This window comes from Saimiri boliviensis, chromosome 9 (assembly GCF_048565385.1).
Source record: "Saimiri boliviensis isolate mSaiBol1 chromosome 9, mSaiBol1.pri, whole genome shotgun sequence".
Classification (NCBI taxonomy): domain Eukaryota; kingdom Metazoa; phylum Chordata; class Mammalia; order Primates; family Cebidae; genus Saimiri; species Saimiri boliviensis.
In genome coordinates, this window is record NC_133457.1 from 23,757,965 (window position 1) to 23,776,181 (window position 18,217).

The following is an 18,217-nucleotide window of genomic DNA, read 5'->3' on the forward strand; positions in this document are numbered from 1 at the left end:
GAAAAGAGAAACAAACAAACAAACAAACAGATGTGGTGGTGTGCCTATAGTCCCAGCTACTTGGGAGGTTGAGGCAGGAGGATCGATTGAACCCAGGAAGTATAGGCTGCAGTGAGTAATGATCATGCCACTGCACTCCAGTCTGGGTGACAGAGAGAGGCCCTGTCTCAAAAACAAAACCAAACCCAAAACAACAACCTGTCATCTGGGTATATTAGTACCTGCTTAATTATGCAAGTATTGAACTTGGTCATGTATTCTGTCATATCCTTTGTGGAAGTGAGAACTGAATCATATTAATGTATTCCTGCCATTATTTTTACTTTCATGCTTATCATACAGGAATGAATTTTTTTTAAAAAGATAAGGTATCAAAGAGTAACGGAATAATTTTTCTGTTTATGTGAGTTCTAGCTTTCACTAAAATAGAATTACTTTTACTTACATACTCCTAACAAATTTAATCAGAATGCATTAAAAATGGCAGATTAACTTTTCTATTATGATCAAATTGACAACCATTACATTTCAAGAAGAAACCTTCAAACTCGGAAGGCTCTTGGTTTATATTCTGATGCTCCTTGACCATGTTGCAAATTTAAACAGAATTGTTTTCATTTTAAAGATAATCAGTGCAAACAGCCAGGAGAAAGTTGATACAAGTTCCATCTACAACTTTGTGATTTGGAGCTGGGGACAGAGATAATAGAGGCTAGTGGGAAGGAACTTGATTGCCCGCAAGAAAAGAATCATCACACAATTGTTCCTCATCTGGAAAAGGTTAAGAATCACAGGTATTTAAAAATTGTTAGCTAATACACAAAAATTGTGAGAGGAGAGGGAGAAAATTTCCATCAACCATGGGACAGGCTCTGTGATGACTTTTTTTCATATTTGTTTTATATAATTATAACAAGTATTCAATATTTAATGAGTGCCAGAGGCTAGCTTTGAACTCACATCTGATGATCTACCAATGTGAAAGTAAGAAAACCTTTGATGATGTGAGTGAAAGTGTTGGTTCAGTCAGATGGAAATGGCACTTGGAAAATCTTTGTAGACTGGGATATATTATTCTTTGCAGCTTCAAAGAATCTCAACTAGGACAAAGAGTGACTGTTATTCGGGAACAGAGCATATTTCTCACTACTGGGTATGGAAATACTTGAGGTCTTGAATTTTTACTTGCAAAAAAATGGAAAGTTAAAAATTAATCCTGGCCTTAGTGAAGGTTACATGGGTGTTTTCAATTTTTGTTAACTCTTTGAGCTGTACATTTATGATTTTTGCATTTTTCTATATATGTGTTATACTTCAATTTTCCAAACATTTATTTTTTAAAAGACAAAAAAAAAAAAGTTATTGTAGAGAAAGTAGGGAATGTTCCAAGTCTCTGTAAGCTAAGCAGTTTACACAATCACATCCTAATTCTTTATTCTTTATCTGTGAAAAATAAAGATAATGGAATAAGTTGCCACTTTCTTCCAAGAGGTAAGTTTCTGTATTTTCACTTGGTCAGGACATGGTTGAGCTTCTAATTTAGGACTTTTTGCCTCACATCTCCATGGTAAGAAATTAAATAAAATCTTTCTTTCATTCCCGTATTTTAAAACAAATTTTCTGTGACACCACAGAACCTGCCAGTAACTCTCTCACAAGTCTACCTTTATTTGCGTAATCTTAGAATGATTTACAGAAAACAAATACCGTGCCTTCCCTTGGATTTGGCTGGGATAAATGAATCCATAAATGTTTTGGGACAATAAGAAAGGATGTTGAAACGTGTAGATTCCTTCATGACAATTAGCGTTGAAAAAAATTATTTCATTTCTTTTCACAGAAAAGAATCATATTCTTATGTGAATATAATATTTATGCATAATTTAAGCCCTGGTTTGTTTGGCTATCTTGAAAACAAGGTACAACTGGGCAGACAGAAAACAGTGAAGGCATATATGCATGATCAGGCTCATTACATTTAAGGATGTTCCCAGTACCAACAGTAAACCTCATAAAGCACTCAAATCATTGAGTTGAATACGAAATAAATGTTTAACTTCTTCTTTTTTTTTTTTTTGAGACAGAGTTTCACTCTTGTTACCCAGGCTGGAGTGCAATGGCGCGATCTCGGCTCACTGCAACCTCCGCCTCCTGGGTTCAGGCAATTCTCCTGCCTCAGCCTCCTGAGTAGCTGGGGTTACAGGCACATGCCACCATGCCCAGCTAATTTTTTTTTTTTTTTGGATTTTTAGTAGAGACGGGGTTTCACCATGTTGACCAGGATGGTCTCTATCTTTTGACTTCGTGATCCACCCACCTCGGCCTCCCAAAGTGCTGGGATTACAGGCTTGAGCCACCACACCCGGCCAATGTTTAACTTCTTTTAAAAATTTTAATTTATTGAAAATATGGAGGTGAGAAAGAGCGTAAGTAGTAGTGCAGTCAGTGTTCCTAAATTCACCTTTGGCGGTACAGACTTACCCCTAAGTAAGCTGAATTATTTTTCTGTATTACTATGGACTGCAGTTTAATTAGCTTATTTCAATTATATTCTTTTTTACAACATGTTATTTTCAAAAATTTCAAATCTAGAGGAAAGTTAAAAATAGTAAAATGAACTATTTTACTATTTTTAGTAAAAGATACTAAATACTACACTCAATATCTCTGACCTAGAGCCACCAACTAGTATTGCCATATTTACACACACTCCCTCCCTCCCATACACATATCTTTGTGCATTTATTTGCTGAACCAGTTGAAATTAACTTGCTGATATCACTCCCAAGTACTTTAGGCTGTATTTCCTTGAAATAAAAACATCTTCCTACATGACAATAGCAGCATCACCTTCGATAAATTTATCATTAATAAACAATACCATCTAATAAACAGTTCATAATCAAGTTTCCCCAATTTGAATTGTCATAATTACTATAATAATTTCCTTAATGACTATTATTGACACAGGAGCCAATACAAGTTTACACAATGCATTTAGGAGTCATATATCTTTTATTTAGAACATTCTTCCCTGTGATCCTTTTTTTCACTTCTGTCTTTCATGACGTGAACATATCTTGGAGAGTCTAAGTCTGTTGTCTTGCAGCACGGCCTATAATCTAGATTTATCTTATGGTTTTCTCATGATAGTTTATGGAAGAAACTCCTACATATCCATATACGGTTGGTTCTCCATATATACATCCTCATATTTTCCCATTTCTGAGACTTTGCTCTCATAGACTATTTCTTTTATATATGCCCTCACTGTGTCTCTACAAGGACTGGTTCAATGCTTAACCTTCTCCAGGAAGATTTCCCTGAGGCCTTTCATATTAAAAGAATCTGTGAATATCCAGAATATATTACCCTTTGTTTTCTTATAGCATTGATAATTTTTGGACTTTGTATTTTATTTTTATTTGGTTACATGTCTTTTACCTTCTCCCCAGCGAAAGCCATCTAAAGGCAAGTCTAGTTGATCTTTGTGACTGCCCTGGTATCTAGCACAGAGTGGGCAATCAATACATTTGTTTCCTGAATGGGTAGGTGAATAAATCAATGAAAAAATGAAAATGGTATCTTTGGCCTCTGAGGTATAGTGAGTCGGTTAATAACTTAATTCTTTAAAAAGGATTATAGAATTTCTTTATACATGTGCTTTCTGTATCTAAAATAGACTACTTAAGTTTTTAAAATAATTTTTTTTTTTTTTTTTTGAGACGGAGTTTCGCTCTTGTTACTCAGGCTGGAGTGCAATGGTGCGATCTCAGCTCACCGCAACCTCCGCCTCCTGGATTCAGGCAATTCTCCTGCCTCAGCCTCCTGAGTAGCTGGGATTACAGGCACGCGCCAACATGCCCAGCTAATTTTTTGTATTTTTAATAGAGACGGGGTTTCACCATGTTGACCGGGATGGTCTCGATCTCTTGACCTTGTGATCCACCTGCCTCGGCCTCCCAAAGTGCTGGGATTACAGGCTTGAGCCACCGCACCCGGCCTTAAAATAAATTTTTAGTTTTAATAAAAAAAAAATGTCGATCACATGCCTTGGTATAGTTCTTTTAAAAATCATGTTGGTAAGCACTGAGGGAAGTCCTTCAATCTGGCAAGTTCATTATTTAGCTTTGGGAAGTGGTCCCATATTGTTTCTTGATAATTTCCTCTCGTGCATATTTTCTTTCCTCTCTGGAATGAGCCCTGTAAATGAGACTCCTGAGTTGATCATCCATATTTCTTATCTTTTCTTCCACATTTTCTATCTTTGACTTTCTGAAAGATTCCTTCAACATTGTCTGCCAACCTACAGGTATTACTGACCTTTAAAATTTTTTGAAATTTGCTGTTTTAATTTTTAGGAGTTTTGTTTTTATTCTCTGAGTGGTCTCTTTAATAACATACATATCTTGTCTTATGGATGTAATATCTTCTTAAATCTGTACAAAAATAGTAATTAGAATTTAATGAAAATGTTCTTCTGTTCCCTTCATTAGCTCTGTTTAAGCTTTCTTAAAAGTTCTTATTTTTATCTTGGTCTCTCTCTCATTGATATTGAAGGGATCTAATAATTTAAGCTGGGGAGAAGCTGAGGTAGGTCATCAAACTGGCTGATGTTGGCCAGGTAGCCCCTGCACATGATCTAAGAAATGAAGGAATTCCTTTAAACAGAGATGGGAACTCTATAGTTGAAACAGAGTAGGTATAAAGACTCTTGAGGGTCCTTTCTGCCCAAACTTTTAGGGAAGAAGCACGTCAAGGAGGAATATTCTGAAGGAAAAGAAAGCTGCAGCCTCCATGAAGGGCTCCCATCATCTGGACTCTGACAAAGGTCCAAATCTTCCTGGAGGATAATGTGTCACTCCTTGCCCCTAATCAGCATGACTCACCAGGCCCAGAATCAGCACCAATGAAACCTCCCTATGCACTGTAAAGCTGATTGGGAACTCTACGTATGTGAGCAAGTTTGCCAATTGCCAGATTGGCTATATGTTAATTACATGTTGAATTAGGCATTATGGTCAGAAACTCCCAACTGTCAAAATGTGGAGGTCTTTTTTCTGAGATCATTTAATTTCTTTAATAAAGAACTCTTCAGTTTTGCCTGGGTTAAATAAGCATCTAGTTGCTGAAGACACCCAGCAGAGTGGTGTGTGCGTGTGTGTGTGTGTGTGTGTGTGTGTGTGTGTGTGTGTATGTGTGTATGCTCTGTTCTTTATTTTGGCTTCTTGTTACCTTCTCTTTAGTTTCTTTGTTTAACCGCTTCTCTCTGCCATACCTGCCGCCTCTTGTCTATCTCCTGTGCATCAGCACTCCAAGCCTTGGCTTTATCCTGCTGTGTCAGTTATCACTCATTTTTCCATCTATTTTCCATTTTCCAGAATTTTGTTAAAATCTCTCACCCTTTGATGAATTATCTTTGGGTTATCTTGCTGTTTTGTTATGAACTTATATGTTCTTTTTTTTTTTTTTTTTTTTGAGATGGAGTCTTGCTCTGTTGCCCAGGCTGTGACCTTCAACTCCCTGGTTCAAGCGATTCTTCTGCCTCAGCCTCCTGAGTAGCAGAGATTACAGGCACATGCCACCACGCCCAGGTAATTTTTTTGTATTTTTAGTAGAGACGGGGTTTCACGATGTTACCCAGGCTGACCTTGAACTCCTGTGCTCAGATGAGCCACCTGCCTTGGCCTCCCAAAGTGTTGGGATTACAGGCGTGAGCCACTGTGCGCTGCCTATATATTCTTTTAATGCCTTTACCATTATTTTGTGGAGTCTTGGGAAGGAGAAGAAATAAATACATGCATTTGTTTGCCATCTTTAATTGAACTCCTTAGTGTAAAGTGTTTGTGTTATAAATTCCCCCTCATATATTTGGTTTTGTGACTGCAGTAGTGTAAATTCTCTGCCTAGAAGATTAAAGAAAGTGATTCTATATGCAATTGTGGAGTAAGGCTTAGATAACCTTGGGTGGTTTAAAGTTTTCTACTGAGTAATCTGGACAAGGGGGATTTAAGACACTGCAGGCAAAGTGTGAGAATAACTCTCTCCTCATGACTTAAGAAGCCTGGTTCCTTATTTACAATTGGAATAAGATAAATGGTTGAATACCTAGAGAAGTTCTACAAAAAGTTACACAAAAAGTTTAGTTAAATTTAAAGTTAATTAAAATGAAACTTTTTATTCTGCTGTTAAACCATGCTCCTCTGCATGTCTGAACCTTCTATTTCCTCTAGAATTCTAGCACCTGAAAGAAAACACAGCTGCAGCGTCAGCCAGACAGGCCTCTCCTAATCTTACTCATTCAAAGAAAATTTCCCCTTTGAGTCACCATGGCATTGGCTGGTTACTCCCACCACAGATCCCTCAGGATTGGCTGGGACTGCAAATAATACTGTTTGCCCATAATCAAGTTGATAAGCTACAACATAAATATATGCAGGTTCTTGTTCTTAGAATACAGCATGAAGCATTTGCTTTCTTCTTTCTAACTTTTCATGCGAGATCCAGAAAGGACACGTTGGCCATTAGAAGAAAGAAAAGAAAAGAAAAGGAAGGAGAAAAGAAAAAGAAAGAAGGAAAGAAAGAAAGAGAATTTAAAGAGAGGGAAAAAAGGCTAAAATGGGTTTGCTGAATTCAAAAAATCCCCAAACCAAGCAAGCCCGAATTCTCCTTTTGGGACTTGACTCAGCTGGGAAGTCTACTCTCCTTTATAAATTAAAGCTTGCTGAGGATGTTGCCACCAGTCCTACAATAGGTTTTAATGTGGAGATGTTCGAGTTGGAAAGGAGTCTTTCGCTCACAGTCTGGGATGTTGGAGGACAGGAGAAAATGAGAACTGTTTGGGGCTGTTACTGTGAGAACACCGATGGGCTGGTGTATGTTGTGGACAGTACAGACAAACAGCGACTGGAAGACTCTCGGAGACAGTTTGAGCACATTCTGAAGAATGAACACATTAAAAATGCACCTGTTGTTCTATTAGCCAACAAACAAGACGTGCCTGGAGCTCTGACTGCGGAGGACATCACCAGAATGTTCAATGTGAAGAAGCTCTGCAGTGACCGGAACTGGTATGTGCAACCCTGCTGTGCCATCACAGGGGACGGGCTGGCCCAGGGGTTCAGGAAATTAACTGAATTTGTGAAAAGCCACATGAAATCAAGAGGAGACACTTTGGCATTCTTCAAGCAGAACTGAGGCTTTGAAATGTCCAAGTCTCTACAGAGACACTGATGAAGTTGAAAGGGTAATTGTTTTTCCAGGCCAAGTGTGGAAAGCAAATTATTCGGTTGACCAACTTTTCCTGAGATGTTATTTCACCTAAATTTAGTTTAAAAATTTAGAATAATATCTAGAAAATATTTATTTTCAGCCAAGAACTTTAGCAAACTGTGGTAATGATAACTAGGAATGAAAATATATAATGTTCCACAAATTTTATCATGCTGGATGGTTTTGAATATAGTAGTTACCTTTGGGATCAAATAAATTATTGCATTATCAATTTTACATGACTACTAGAACAAAGTTTTAGTAAGCTGTCTGCTAATAGACTCAGAATTCTTCTGGATTGTTTCCAGCTATAATAGGTATTGCATTTCCACCACACTCCTATGTTATTACATAGGAGGGTGGTGCGAAAAATGGACTTTATGGAGAGGAAAAGTCTGATGTTGACATCTTATAAATTCTTATTCCCTAAATAAACCTTTCTTATTCCCTAAATAAAGCTCTTCTTCTGTATTCCTGCCAGCTTTTTGAAATCTATTGTTGGGAGCTTTCTCAAATGAATCTTAAACAATGAACTTCAGGCTACTAATTTCTCAGAGGCTGTGTTCTCCCATAAGGAGCAGAAGTGTATAAACTTAAAGGTCTGGTGATCAGGGTAGCACCTCGGAGTTTAAGTGAACATTTGGGCTCAGGGCTCAGCTCTAGGCTGCAGCCCTGAGTCTCGCTTCATTGGAATTCAGTTTAACAGTCATTACTTGGAAACATATGTACAGCTCATTATACTGATCAAACAGAAACCAGACCTAGACTTTGCTCTCAGAGACATACAATTCACAGCAGGAAACAACATAAAGCCAATAGCTAGAGTAGGGCAAGAAGTGCTATGTGCAATTGCAGGAGAGACTCTTTTTAACCAGGGAAACAAGAAATGCTTCATGCAGGAGATGGTATTTAGAGGGTCCCTCTCTCCCAGTGACCCTACAAAGTTGCAGGTTAGTCACTGGAAGTTCCCAACACTAGAAAACTTTCCAGAGGCATTGGGGCAGGAGGGCAGGTGAGTGGGCAAAGGAGCTGGAGATTGGAATGAAATTCCCCTGAGAAGCTCAGAACTCCCAGGGAGGCCCTGGTGCAAACAGACAATACTTTCCTCCTATCCCACCTCCAACAAGGCTCATTTGGGGCTGGAAGCAGAGCTCAAGCATCCACAGCAGCCCCTAGGACTCCAAATCTTAAGGTCACAGGGGGAAAAGAAAAGGGTATAATCAACCAAGGGTGTCAGCCCTTGGATTCCTCTTATGGTTTTCTTCTCTCATCTTAGCTATTACTTGTTCAGCAAAGATCTGAGTACTTCCTTCTGTGCTACATGGTAGAGATTCAAATAAACTAGACATACATAGTAATAGTTACTGTGGGCTGAATACTCGTGGGTACCAGGCACTGTGGGCTAAGCACTTTCATACATTTTCTCATTTAATGTTCACAACTGTCCCAAGAGAAATAGACATTATCTAAATTTTAAAGACAAATATATTGGGTCTAAACAAGATTATACAACAACCACCACAAAAAAACTACTGGTATTTAACTGAGGAGCGGCAGCACAGACAAGATTCAAATTCAGGTGTGTCTGACTCCGAGGTCTGTGCTGTTAGGTGTCTAACATTCTTTTACAAATAAGATACAGTCTCTGTCTTCACTGAACTTACTACACACAATTAAGAATAAATCAGGCCAACATATATTACTTTTATAATAAAAAGGTTTTTAGAAAAAATAAGCTAGCCAGAATAAATTAAGTTCAATAACAGAAATGTAAGAAACAAGAAAGACTGGCAAAAAGTTTCTGATTTCAGGAAGATCTCAGGGGGGCGGCAATGTTAAATGCTTCATAGTAGACCTTTTCCTGTTTCAGAAAATAATGAAAATCTCAAATATGTATCTTCCCTTACAATTTCTCTGTGCACTTTTATGGAATCTTCTTAGTAATCTTAAATTGGAAGTCACTAATTTACCTCTACAAAAAATGCCTTCTGGAGAGGATCCAAGATGGCCAATTAGGAGCAGCTCAGGATTGCAGCTCCCAGTGCAAACATAGAGGGTGAGTGGATGCTGCATTTCCAGACAGATTTTTATTGCCCACAGACCAGGAGATTCCCAGGTGGAGGAGACCCACGGGTTGCCAGCACGGTGGGTCTCCGCACAAAATACACGGGTCTGGGTGCTGTTTTAGTTGGTGATTGGAGCTCCTGGGAGACAGAGTCACCCATTCAACTGATAAAAAGGGGACTGAAACAGGGAGGCAGGCCAGGAGATTCCTGGGCAAAAAAGTGCCATGAATCTCCAGCGCAGCTGTTTCAGCTGGCGCAGGGGGTCGCCGCTTGGGAAATCATGCAGATCCTGGCACCTTTTCAACAGGCAACTGGAATGCCTGGGAGATAGAGTCACCCATTCAAGTGAAAAAAAGGGGACTGAAACAGGGAGCCAGGCCAAGAGATTCTCAAGCGAAAAAGCGCCACAATCCCCCAGTACAGCTGTTTCAGCTGGCTCATTGGGTGTCTGCACAAAATCTCACACAAATCCAGGCACCGTTTCAACTGGTGACTGGGGTGCCTGAGAGACAGAGTTGCCCATTCAACTGAAAAAAAAAAAAAAAAAAAAAAATGGGGGTCTGAGGCAGGGAGCCAGGTGATCAGGCTTGGCCGGTCCCACCCCGACAAAAACCAGCAATCTGGAATGCTCTTGATTGAGAGTTTCACAGCAAGCACCGGGGATGGTCCAGCTCTGTGGGGGAGGGGTGTCATTACTGAGGCAGTCCACCATTACAGAGAGAGTCTGCCATTACAGAGGTGGGCCGCCATTGCTGAGGCAGTTCTAACTATACCCCTACAAACAGGACTGCAGGGAAGTTCACACAGCAGCTGGGCAGAGCCCACAGCAGCTCAGCAATGCCTCTGCAGGCAGATTGTGACTAGGCTGCCTCCTCGCTGGGCAGGGTAGCCCTGAAAAAAGGCAGCAGCATGACAGAAACTTACAAATAAAGTCCTAACTCCCTGGGACAGAGCACCTGGGGAAAAAAGGCGTTTATGAGTTCTGCTGCAGCAGACTTAAACGTACCAGCCCAGCAGCTCTGAACGGAACAACGGAGCTCACAGCTCAGCATTTGAGCTCCTGTAAAGGACAGACTATCTCCTCAAGCAGCTTCCTGACCCCCGTATATCCAAAGAGTCACCTCATAAAGGAGAGCTCAGACTGACATCTGGGAGATATCCTTCTGGGACAAAGATAGCAGAAGAAGAAACTGGCAGCAACCCTTACTGTTATGCAGCTGCTGCAGGTGATCCCCAGGCAAGCAGGGCCTGGAGTGGACCTCAGCAGTCCTACAGCAGAGGGGCTAGACTGTTAGAAAACTAAGAAACAAAGAAATAACTTCATCATCAACAAACTGGACGTCCACTCAGAGACCTCATCTGAAAGTCAACAACTACAAAGATGACAGTTAGATAAATCTACACAGATGGGAAGAAACCAGCACAAAAAGGATGAAAACACTCAAAACCAGAACACCTCTCCTCCTCCAAGGGATCACAACTCCTCACCAGCAAGGGAAAAAGGCTACATGAAGAATGAGTCCAATGAATTAACAGAATCAGGCTTCAGAATGTGGGTAATAAGAAACTTCTCTGAGCTAAAAGAACATGTTCTAATCCAATGCAAAGAAACTAAGAACCTTGAAAAAAGGTTTGACAGAATGCTAACGAGAATAAACAGCTTAGAGAGGAATATAAGTGAATCAATGGGGCTGAAAAACACAACATGAGAACTTTGAGAAGCATGCACAAGTTTCAACAGCCAAATTGACCAAGCAGAAGAAAGGATATGAGAGGTCGAAGATCAACTCAATGAAATAAAATGAGAAAGCAAGATTAGAGGAAAAAATAGTAAAAAGAAATGAACAAAGTCTCCAAGAAATATGGGACTATGTGAAAAGACCTAATCTATGTTTGAAAGGTGTACCTGAATGTGATGGAGAGAACGAATCCAAGCTGGAAAATACTCTTCAGGATATTATCCAGGAAAACTTCCACAACCTAGCCAATATTCAACTCCAGGAAATACAGAGAACACCATAAAGATATTCCTCAAGAAGAGCAACCCCAAGGCAGATAATCGTCAGACTCACCAGGGTTGAAATGAAGAAGAAAATGCTAAGGGCAGCCAGAGAGAAAGATCAGGTTACCCACAAAGGGAAGCCCCTCAGACTCACAGGAGATATCTCAGCAGAAACCCTACAAGCCAGAAGAGAGTGCTGGCCAATATTCAACATCCTTAAAGAAAAGAACTTTCAACCCAGAATTTCATATCCAGCCAAACTAAGCTTCATAAGTGAAGAAGAAATAAAATTCTTTATAAACAATCAATTACTCAGAGATTTCATCACCACCAGGCCTACTTTACAAGAGCTCCTGAAAGAAGCACTAAACATAGAAAGCAACAACCAGTACCAGCCACTCCGAAAACATACCAAATAGTAAAGAGCATCGACACAATGAAGAAACTGCATCAACTAATGGGCAAAACAGCCAGCTAGCATCAAAATGGCAGGATCAAATTCACACATAACAATATTAACCCTAAATGTAATGCCCCAATCAAAAGACACAGACTGGCAAACTGGATAAAAAGCCAAAACCCATTGGTGTGCTGTATCCAGGAAACTCATCTCACATGCAAGGAAACACAAAGGCTCAAAATAAAGGGATGAAGGAAGACTTACCAAGCAAATGGAGGGGAAAAAAAAAAAAAAAAGCAGGAGTTGCAATTCTAGTCTCTGATAAAATAGACTTTAAACCAACAAAGATCAAAAGAGACAAAGAAGGACATTACATACGGTAAAAGGATCAATGCAACAAGAAGAGCTAATGATCCTAAATATATATGCACCCAATACAGGAGCACCCAGATACATAAAGCAAGTTCTTCATGACCAGCAAAGAGACTTAGACTCCCACACAATAATAGTGGGAGACTTTAACACACCACTGTCAATATTAGACAGATCAACGAGACAGAAAATTAACAAGGATATCCAGGATTTGAACTCAGACCTGGACCAAGCAAACCTAATAGACATTTACAAAACTCTCCACCCGAAATCCACAGAATATACATTCTTCTCATCACCACATCACACATCTCTAAAATTGACCACATAATTGGAAGTAAATCACTCCTCAGCAAATGCAAAAGAATGGAAACCATAACAAACAGTCTCTCAGACCACAGTGCAATCAAGTTAGAATTCAGAAGTCAGAAACTAACTCAGAACTGCACAGCTTCATGGAAACTGAACAGCTGTCTCTTGAATGTTGACTGGATAAACAATAAAATGAAGGCAGAAATAAAGATGTTCTTTGAAACCGATGAGAATGAAGACACAACATACCAGAATCTCTGGGACACATTTAAAGCAATCTCTAGAGGAAAATACATAGCAATAAATGCCCACATGAGAAGCAAGGAAAGATCTAAAATCCACACCCTATCATCAAAATTTAAAGAGCTAGAGGAGCAAGATTAAAAAACTCAAAACCTAGCAGAAGACAAGAAGTAACTAAGATCAGAGCAGACCTGAAGGAGATAAAGACACAAAAAACTCTTCAAAAAATCAAAAAATCCAGGAGCTGTTTTTTTGAAAAGATCAACAAAATAGACAGACCACTAGCCAGATTAATAAAAAAGAAAAGAGAGAATAATCAAATAGATGCAATAAAAAATGATAAAGGGGATATCACCACAGATTCCACAGAAATACAAACCATCATCAGAGATTATTACAAACAACTCTATGCACATAAATAAGTAAACCTGGAAGAAATGGATAAATTCCTGGACACTTGCATCCTCCCAAGCTTAAACCAGGAAGAAGTCAAAATCCTGAATAGACCAATAACAAGGGCTGAAGTTGAGGCAGAAATTAATAGCCTACCACCCCAAAAAAAGCCCAGGTCCAGATGGGTTCGCAGCCGAATTCTACCACACATACAAAGAGGAGCTGGTACCATTCCTTCTGAAACTATTCCAAACAATCCAAAAAGAGGGAATCCTTCCCAAATCATTTTATGAGACCAACATGATCCTGATACAAAAACCCGGGCATAAACTCAACAAGAAAAGAAAACATCAGGCCAATATCCATGATGCCGCAGATGCAAAAATCTTCAAAAAAAAAATACTGGCAAACCGATTGCAACAGCACATCAAAAAGCTTATCCACCATGATCAAGTAGGCTTCATCCAAGGGATGCAAGGCTGGTTCAACATATGCAAGTCTATAAAGGTAATTCACCACATAAACAGAACCAAAGACAAAAACCACATGATTATCTCAATAGATGCAGAGAAGGTGTTTGACAGAATTCAACAGCCCTTTATGCTAAAAACCCTCAATAAACTAGGTATTGATGGACCGTATCTCAAAATAATAAAAGCTATTTATGACAAACCAACAGCCAATATCATACTGAATGGGCAAAAACTGGAAGCATTCCCTTTGAAATCTGGCACTAGACAAGGATGCCCTCTCTCACCACTCCTATTCAATATAGTATTGGAAGTTCTAGCCAGAGCAATCAAGCAAGAAAAAGAAATAAAAGGTATTCAATTAGGAAAGGAGGAAGTCAAATTGTCTCTATTTGCAGATGACATGATTGTATATTTAGAAGACCCCATTGTCTCAGCCCCAAATCTCCTGAAACTTATAAGCAACTTCAGCAAAGTCTCAGGATACAAAATCAATGAATCAATGTGCAAAAATCACAAGCATTCCTATACACCAATAGCAGACTTAAAGAGAGCCAAATCAATAATGAACTGCCATTCACAATTGCTACAAAGAGAATAAAATACCTAGGAATACAACAAACAAAGAACGTAAAGGACCTCTTCAAGGAGAACTACAAACCACTGCTCAAGGAAATAAGAGAGGACACAAACAGATGAAGAAACATTCCATGCTCATGGTTAAGAAGAACCAATATCATGAAAATGGCCATACTGCCCAAAGTAATTTACAGATTCAACGCTATCCCCATCAAGCTACCAATGACCTTCTTCACAGAACTGGAAAAACCACCTTAAACTTCATATGGAACCAAAAGAGAGGCCACATAGCCAAGTCAATTCTAAGCAAAAAGAACAAAGTTGGAGGCATCACACTACCAGACTTCAAACTATACTACAAGTCTACAGTAATCAAAACACCATGGTACTGGTACCAAAACAGAGATATAGACCAATGAAACAGAACAGAGGCCTTGAAGGCAACACCACACATCTACAACCATCTGATGTTTGACAAACCTGACAAAAACAAGCAACGGGGAAAGGAGTCCCTGTTTAATAAATGGTGTTGGGAAAACTGGCTAGCCATGTGCAGAAAGCAGAAACTGGACCCCTTCCTGACACCTTACACTAAAATTAACTCCAGATGGATTAAGGACTTAAACATAAGACCTAACACCATAAAAACCCTAGAAGAAAATCTAGGCAAAACCATTCAGGACATAAGCATAGGCAAGGACTTCATGACCAAAACACAAAAAGCATTGACAACAAAAGCCAAAATAGACAAATAGAACCTAATCAAACTCCACAGCTTCTGCACAGCAAAAGAAACAGTCATTAGAGTGAATCGGTAACCAACAGAATGGGAAAAAATTTTTGCAATCTACCCATCTGACAAAGGGCTAATATCCAGAATCTACAAAGAACTAAAACAGATTTACAAGAAAAAAACAAACAAACCCATTCAAAAGTGGGCTATGGATATGAACAGACACTTTACAAAAGAAGACATATATGAGGCCAACAAACATATGAAAAAATGTTCATCATCACTGGTCATTAGAGAAATGCAAATCAAAACTACATTGAGATACCATCTCACGCCAGTTAGAATGGCAATCATTAAAAAATGTGGCAATCATTAAAAACAGATGCTGGGGAGGATGTGGAGAAATAGGAACACTCTTACACTGTTGGTGGGAGTGTAAATTAGTTCAACCATTGTGGAAGACAGTGTGACGATTCCTCAAGGACCTAGAAATAGAAATTCCATTTGACCCAGCAATCCCATTACTGGGTATATTTCCAAAGGATTATAAATCGTTCTACTATAAGGACACATGCACATGAATGTTCACTGCAGCACTGTTTACAATAGCAGAGACTTGGAACCAACTCAAATGCCCATTGATGATAGACTGGTCAGGGAAAATGTGGCACATATACACCATGGAATACTATGCAGCCATAAATAACGATGAGTTAGTGTCCTTTGTAGGGACATGGATGAACCTGGAAACCATCATTCTCAGCAAACTGACACAAGAGCAGAAAATCAAACACCGCATGTTCTCACTCATAGGTGGGTGTTAAACAATGAGAACACATGGACACAGGGAGGGGAGCATCACACACTGGGGTCTGTTGGCGAGTACTAGGGGAGGGATAGCAGGGGGTGGGGAGTTGGGGAGAGAGAGCATGGGGAGAAATGCCAGATATAGGTGATGGGGAGGAAGGCAGCAAATCACACTGTCATGTGTGTACCTATGCAACAAACTTGCATGTTCTTCACATGTACCCCAAAACATAAAATGAAATTAAAAAATGCCTTCTGGTGCTTGTTTATTTTGGTAATCTGAATTAAGTCAAGCCTTTAACGGTCCAGTCTTGGCATGATGTAAAAGCCAAAGAAAACGGTCTGTTAAAATACCGAAAGGAATTCAAATAACTTTAGAAAGCCCCTGAGTGTCTGTGTTGGGTGTAGTGGGCAAATACATTCTTTATGTGGAGCAGAACTTACAAAGTAGACTTTTCCTGTCATTTCAACATCTCCCCCCATATAGCAGCTATTCCTTAACACCTCTGCCAATGTTATTCCCAAAACCTGTACCCTCCTCATGCTTTCTTCCTTTCTTCCCTGGGATCCAGTCTATTTTCTTCCATCAGTCGTGTGTGTGTGTGTGTGTGTGTGTGTGTGTGTGTGTGTGAGTGAGTGACAAAGTCTCACTCTGTTGCCCAAACTGAAGTGCAGTGGCATGATCTCGGCCCACTGCAACCTCTGCTTCCTGGGTTCAAACAATTTTCCTGCCTCAGCCTCCTGAGTAGCTGGGAGTACAGATGTGTGCCACCATGCCTGGCTAATTTTTGTATTTCTTTTTTTTTTTTTTTTTTGAGACGGAGTTTCGCTCTTGTTACCCAGGCTGGAGTGCAATGGCGCGATCTCGGCTCACTGCAACCTCCGCCTCCCAGGTTCAGGCAATTCTCCTGCCTCAGCCTCCTGAGTAGCTGGGATTACAGGCACGTGCCACCATGCCCAGCTAATTTTTTGTATTTTTAGTAGAGACGGAGTTTCACCATGTTGACCAGGATGGTCTCGATCTCTCGACCTCGTGATCCACCTGCCTCGGCCTCCCAAAGTGCTGGGATTACAGGCTTGAGCCACTGCACCCGGCCTAATTTTTGTATTTCTTAATAGAGACGGAGTTTCACCATGTTGGCCAGGCTGGTCTCAAAGCTTTCTTTTTGAGTTAATTTTATCAGTCTTTATTTGGCAATTCCTTCCTGGTCTGTGCAGTATGATCTTGTCTGACCACACACACACAGCTGTGTACTCTTCACCCTGGTCTACTAATAAAGCCGAAGACTTAGGGATGGGAAAAAAACTACATAGACAATAGCAAAATATTTCTTGGCAGATGAGAGGAAAGAGGCTTTATATTTATTATTGTCATACATTTTTTTTTATTTTGTGCATTCCTTCCAGGTGTTTATATTTTTATTTTATTTTGTGTATTTTTTAAAACAAATTTTATTGTGTATATTTGAGGTTTATGTCATTATGTTTTCAGACACATATAGATAGTAAAATGATTACTATAGTGAAGCAAATTAACATATTTATTATCTCACATGGTGACTTTCTTGTGTGTGACAGGAGTAACTAAAATCTGCTTATTAATATTGAACAGAAATCCCAAATACCATGCAATTTTACTCCGTCATTTATCTGTAACAAGGTCAAACTTTTAATTTATCAAAATAGCACACTGCCATGGATTTAGTATGAACAAAAGGGTAACACTTCTGAAATATTCCTTGGCTAAAGGTTTAAAGAATAAATTTTAAATCTTTGAGATTAAAGTATATAACAGCTAAATATTCTGAAAAGTGAATATCAGATAAGTATTTCTATCTGATTTTCTAAGTATTATGGATGAAAAAAATCTCTTACAGAGCATAAGAATAAAGAATGGTGAATAAATAAAACAGCCACAGTGACTGATATATATATGTGTGTGTATATACATATATATATAATATATATTATATATGTATCAGGCATATATACATATATTAAATACACAAATACACACACACACACACACACACACACACACACGCAAACACACATATATATATTAGACAGAGTCTTGCCCTGTCTCTCCAAGGCTGGAATGCAGTGGTGCCATCTCGGCTCACTGCAGTCTCCACCTCTTGGGTTCAAGCAATTCTCCTGTCTCTGCCTCCCAAGTAGCTGTGACTATAGGCATGTGCCACCACACCTGGCTAATTTTGTATTTGTGGTAGATATAGTGTTTTCACCATGGTGGCCAGGCTGGTCTCAAACTCCTGACCTCAGGTGATCTGCCCTCCTCGGCCTCCCAAAGTATTGAGATTATCAGCATGAGCCACTGTGCCTGCCAATGACTGACATATATTAAAGTTAATTTGTCAGTTTAAAAAGCTGAACATGACTATGTTCTGATAATGAAAAAACTGGGTTTCACCAAACTAAGGAAGACCAGGTATGGAAAGAGCCCTGCAGTTCTAGCTCCTGGTATGTGGCACTGAGGTGCTGACTGGATTCCCGCAGTGTGTTGACCATGTGGAGGAACCAGCCCAAACAGAGCGACCCTCCACTGTG

General features: G+C 39.5%; 1 protein-coding gene and 1 long non-coding RNA gene across 2 annotated transcripts in view; one reads left to right on the top strand and one right to left on the bottom strand.

Annotated features, from left to right (window-relative positions):
• Window positions 1–18,217, bottom strand: part of LOC141585603 (uncharacterized) — a 111,562-nt gene that overhangs the window by 70,025 nt on the left and 23,320 nt on the right. The gene's annotated exons all lie outside the window — the stretch shown is intronic.
• On the top strand, window positions 6,452–9,547 carry ARL14 (ARF like GTPase 14). The gene has a single exon (XM_074405594.1). The coding sequence runs from the start codon at window positions 6,619–6,621 to the stop codon at window positions 7,195–7,197; it is 579 nt and encodes a 192-aa protein (XP_074261695.1). The 5' UTR covers window positions 6,452–6,618; the 3' UTR covers window positions 7,198–9,547.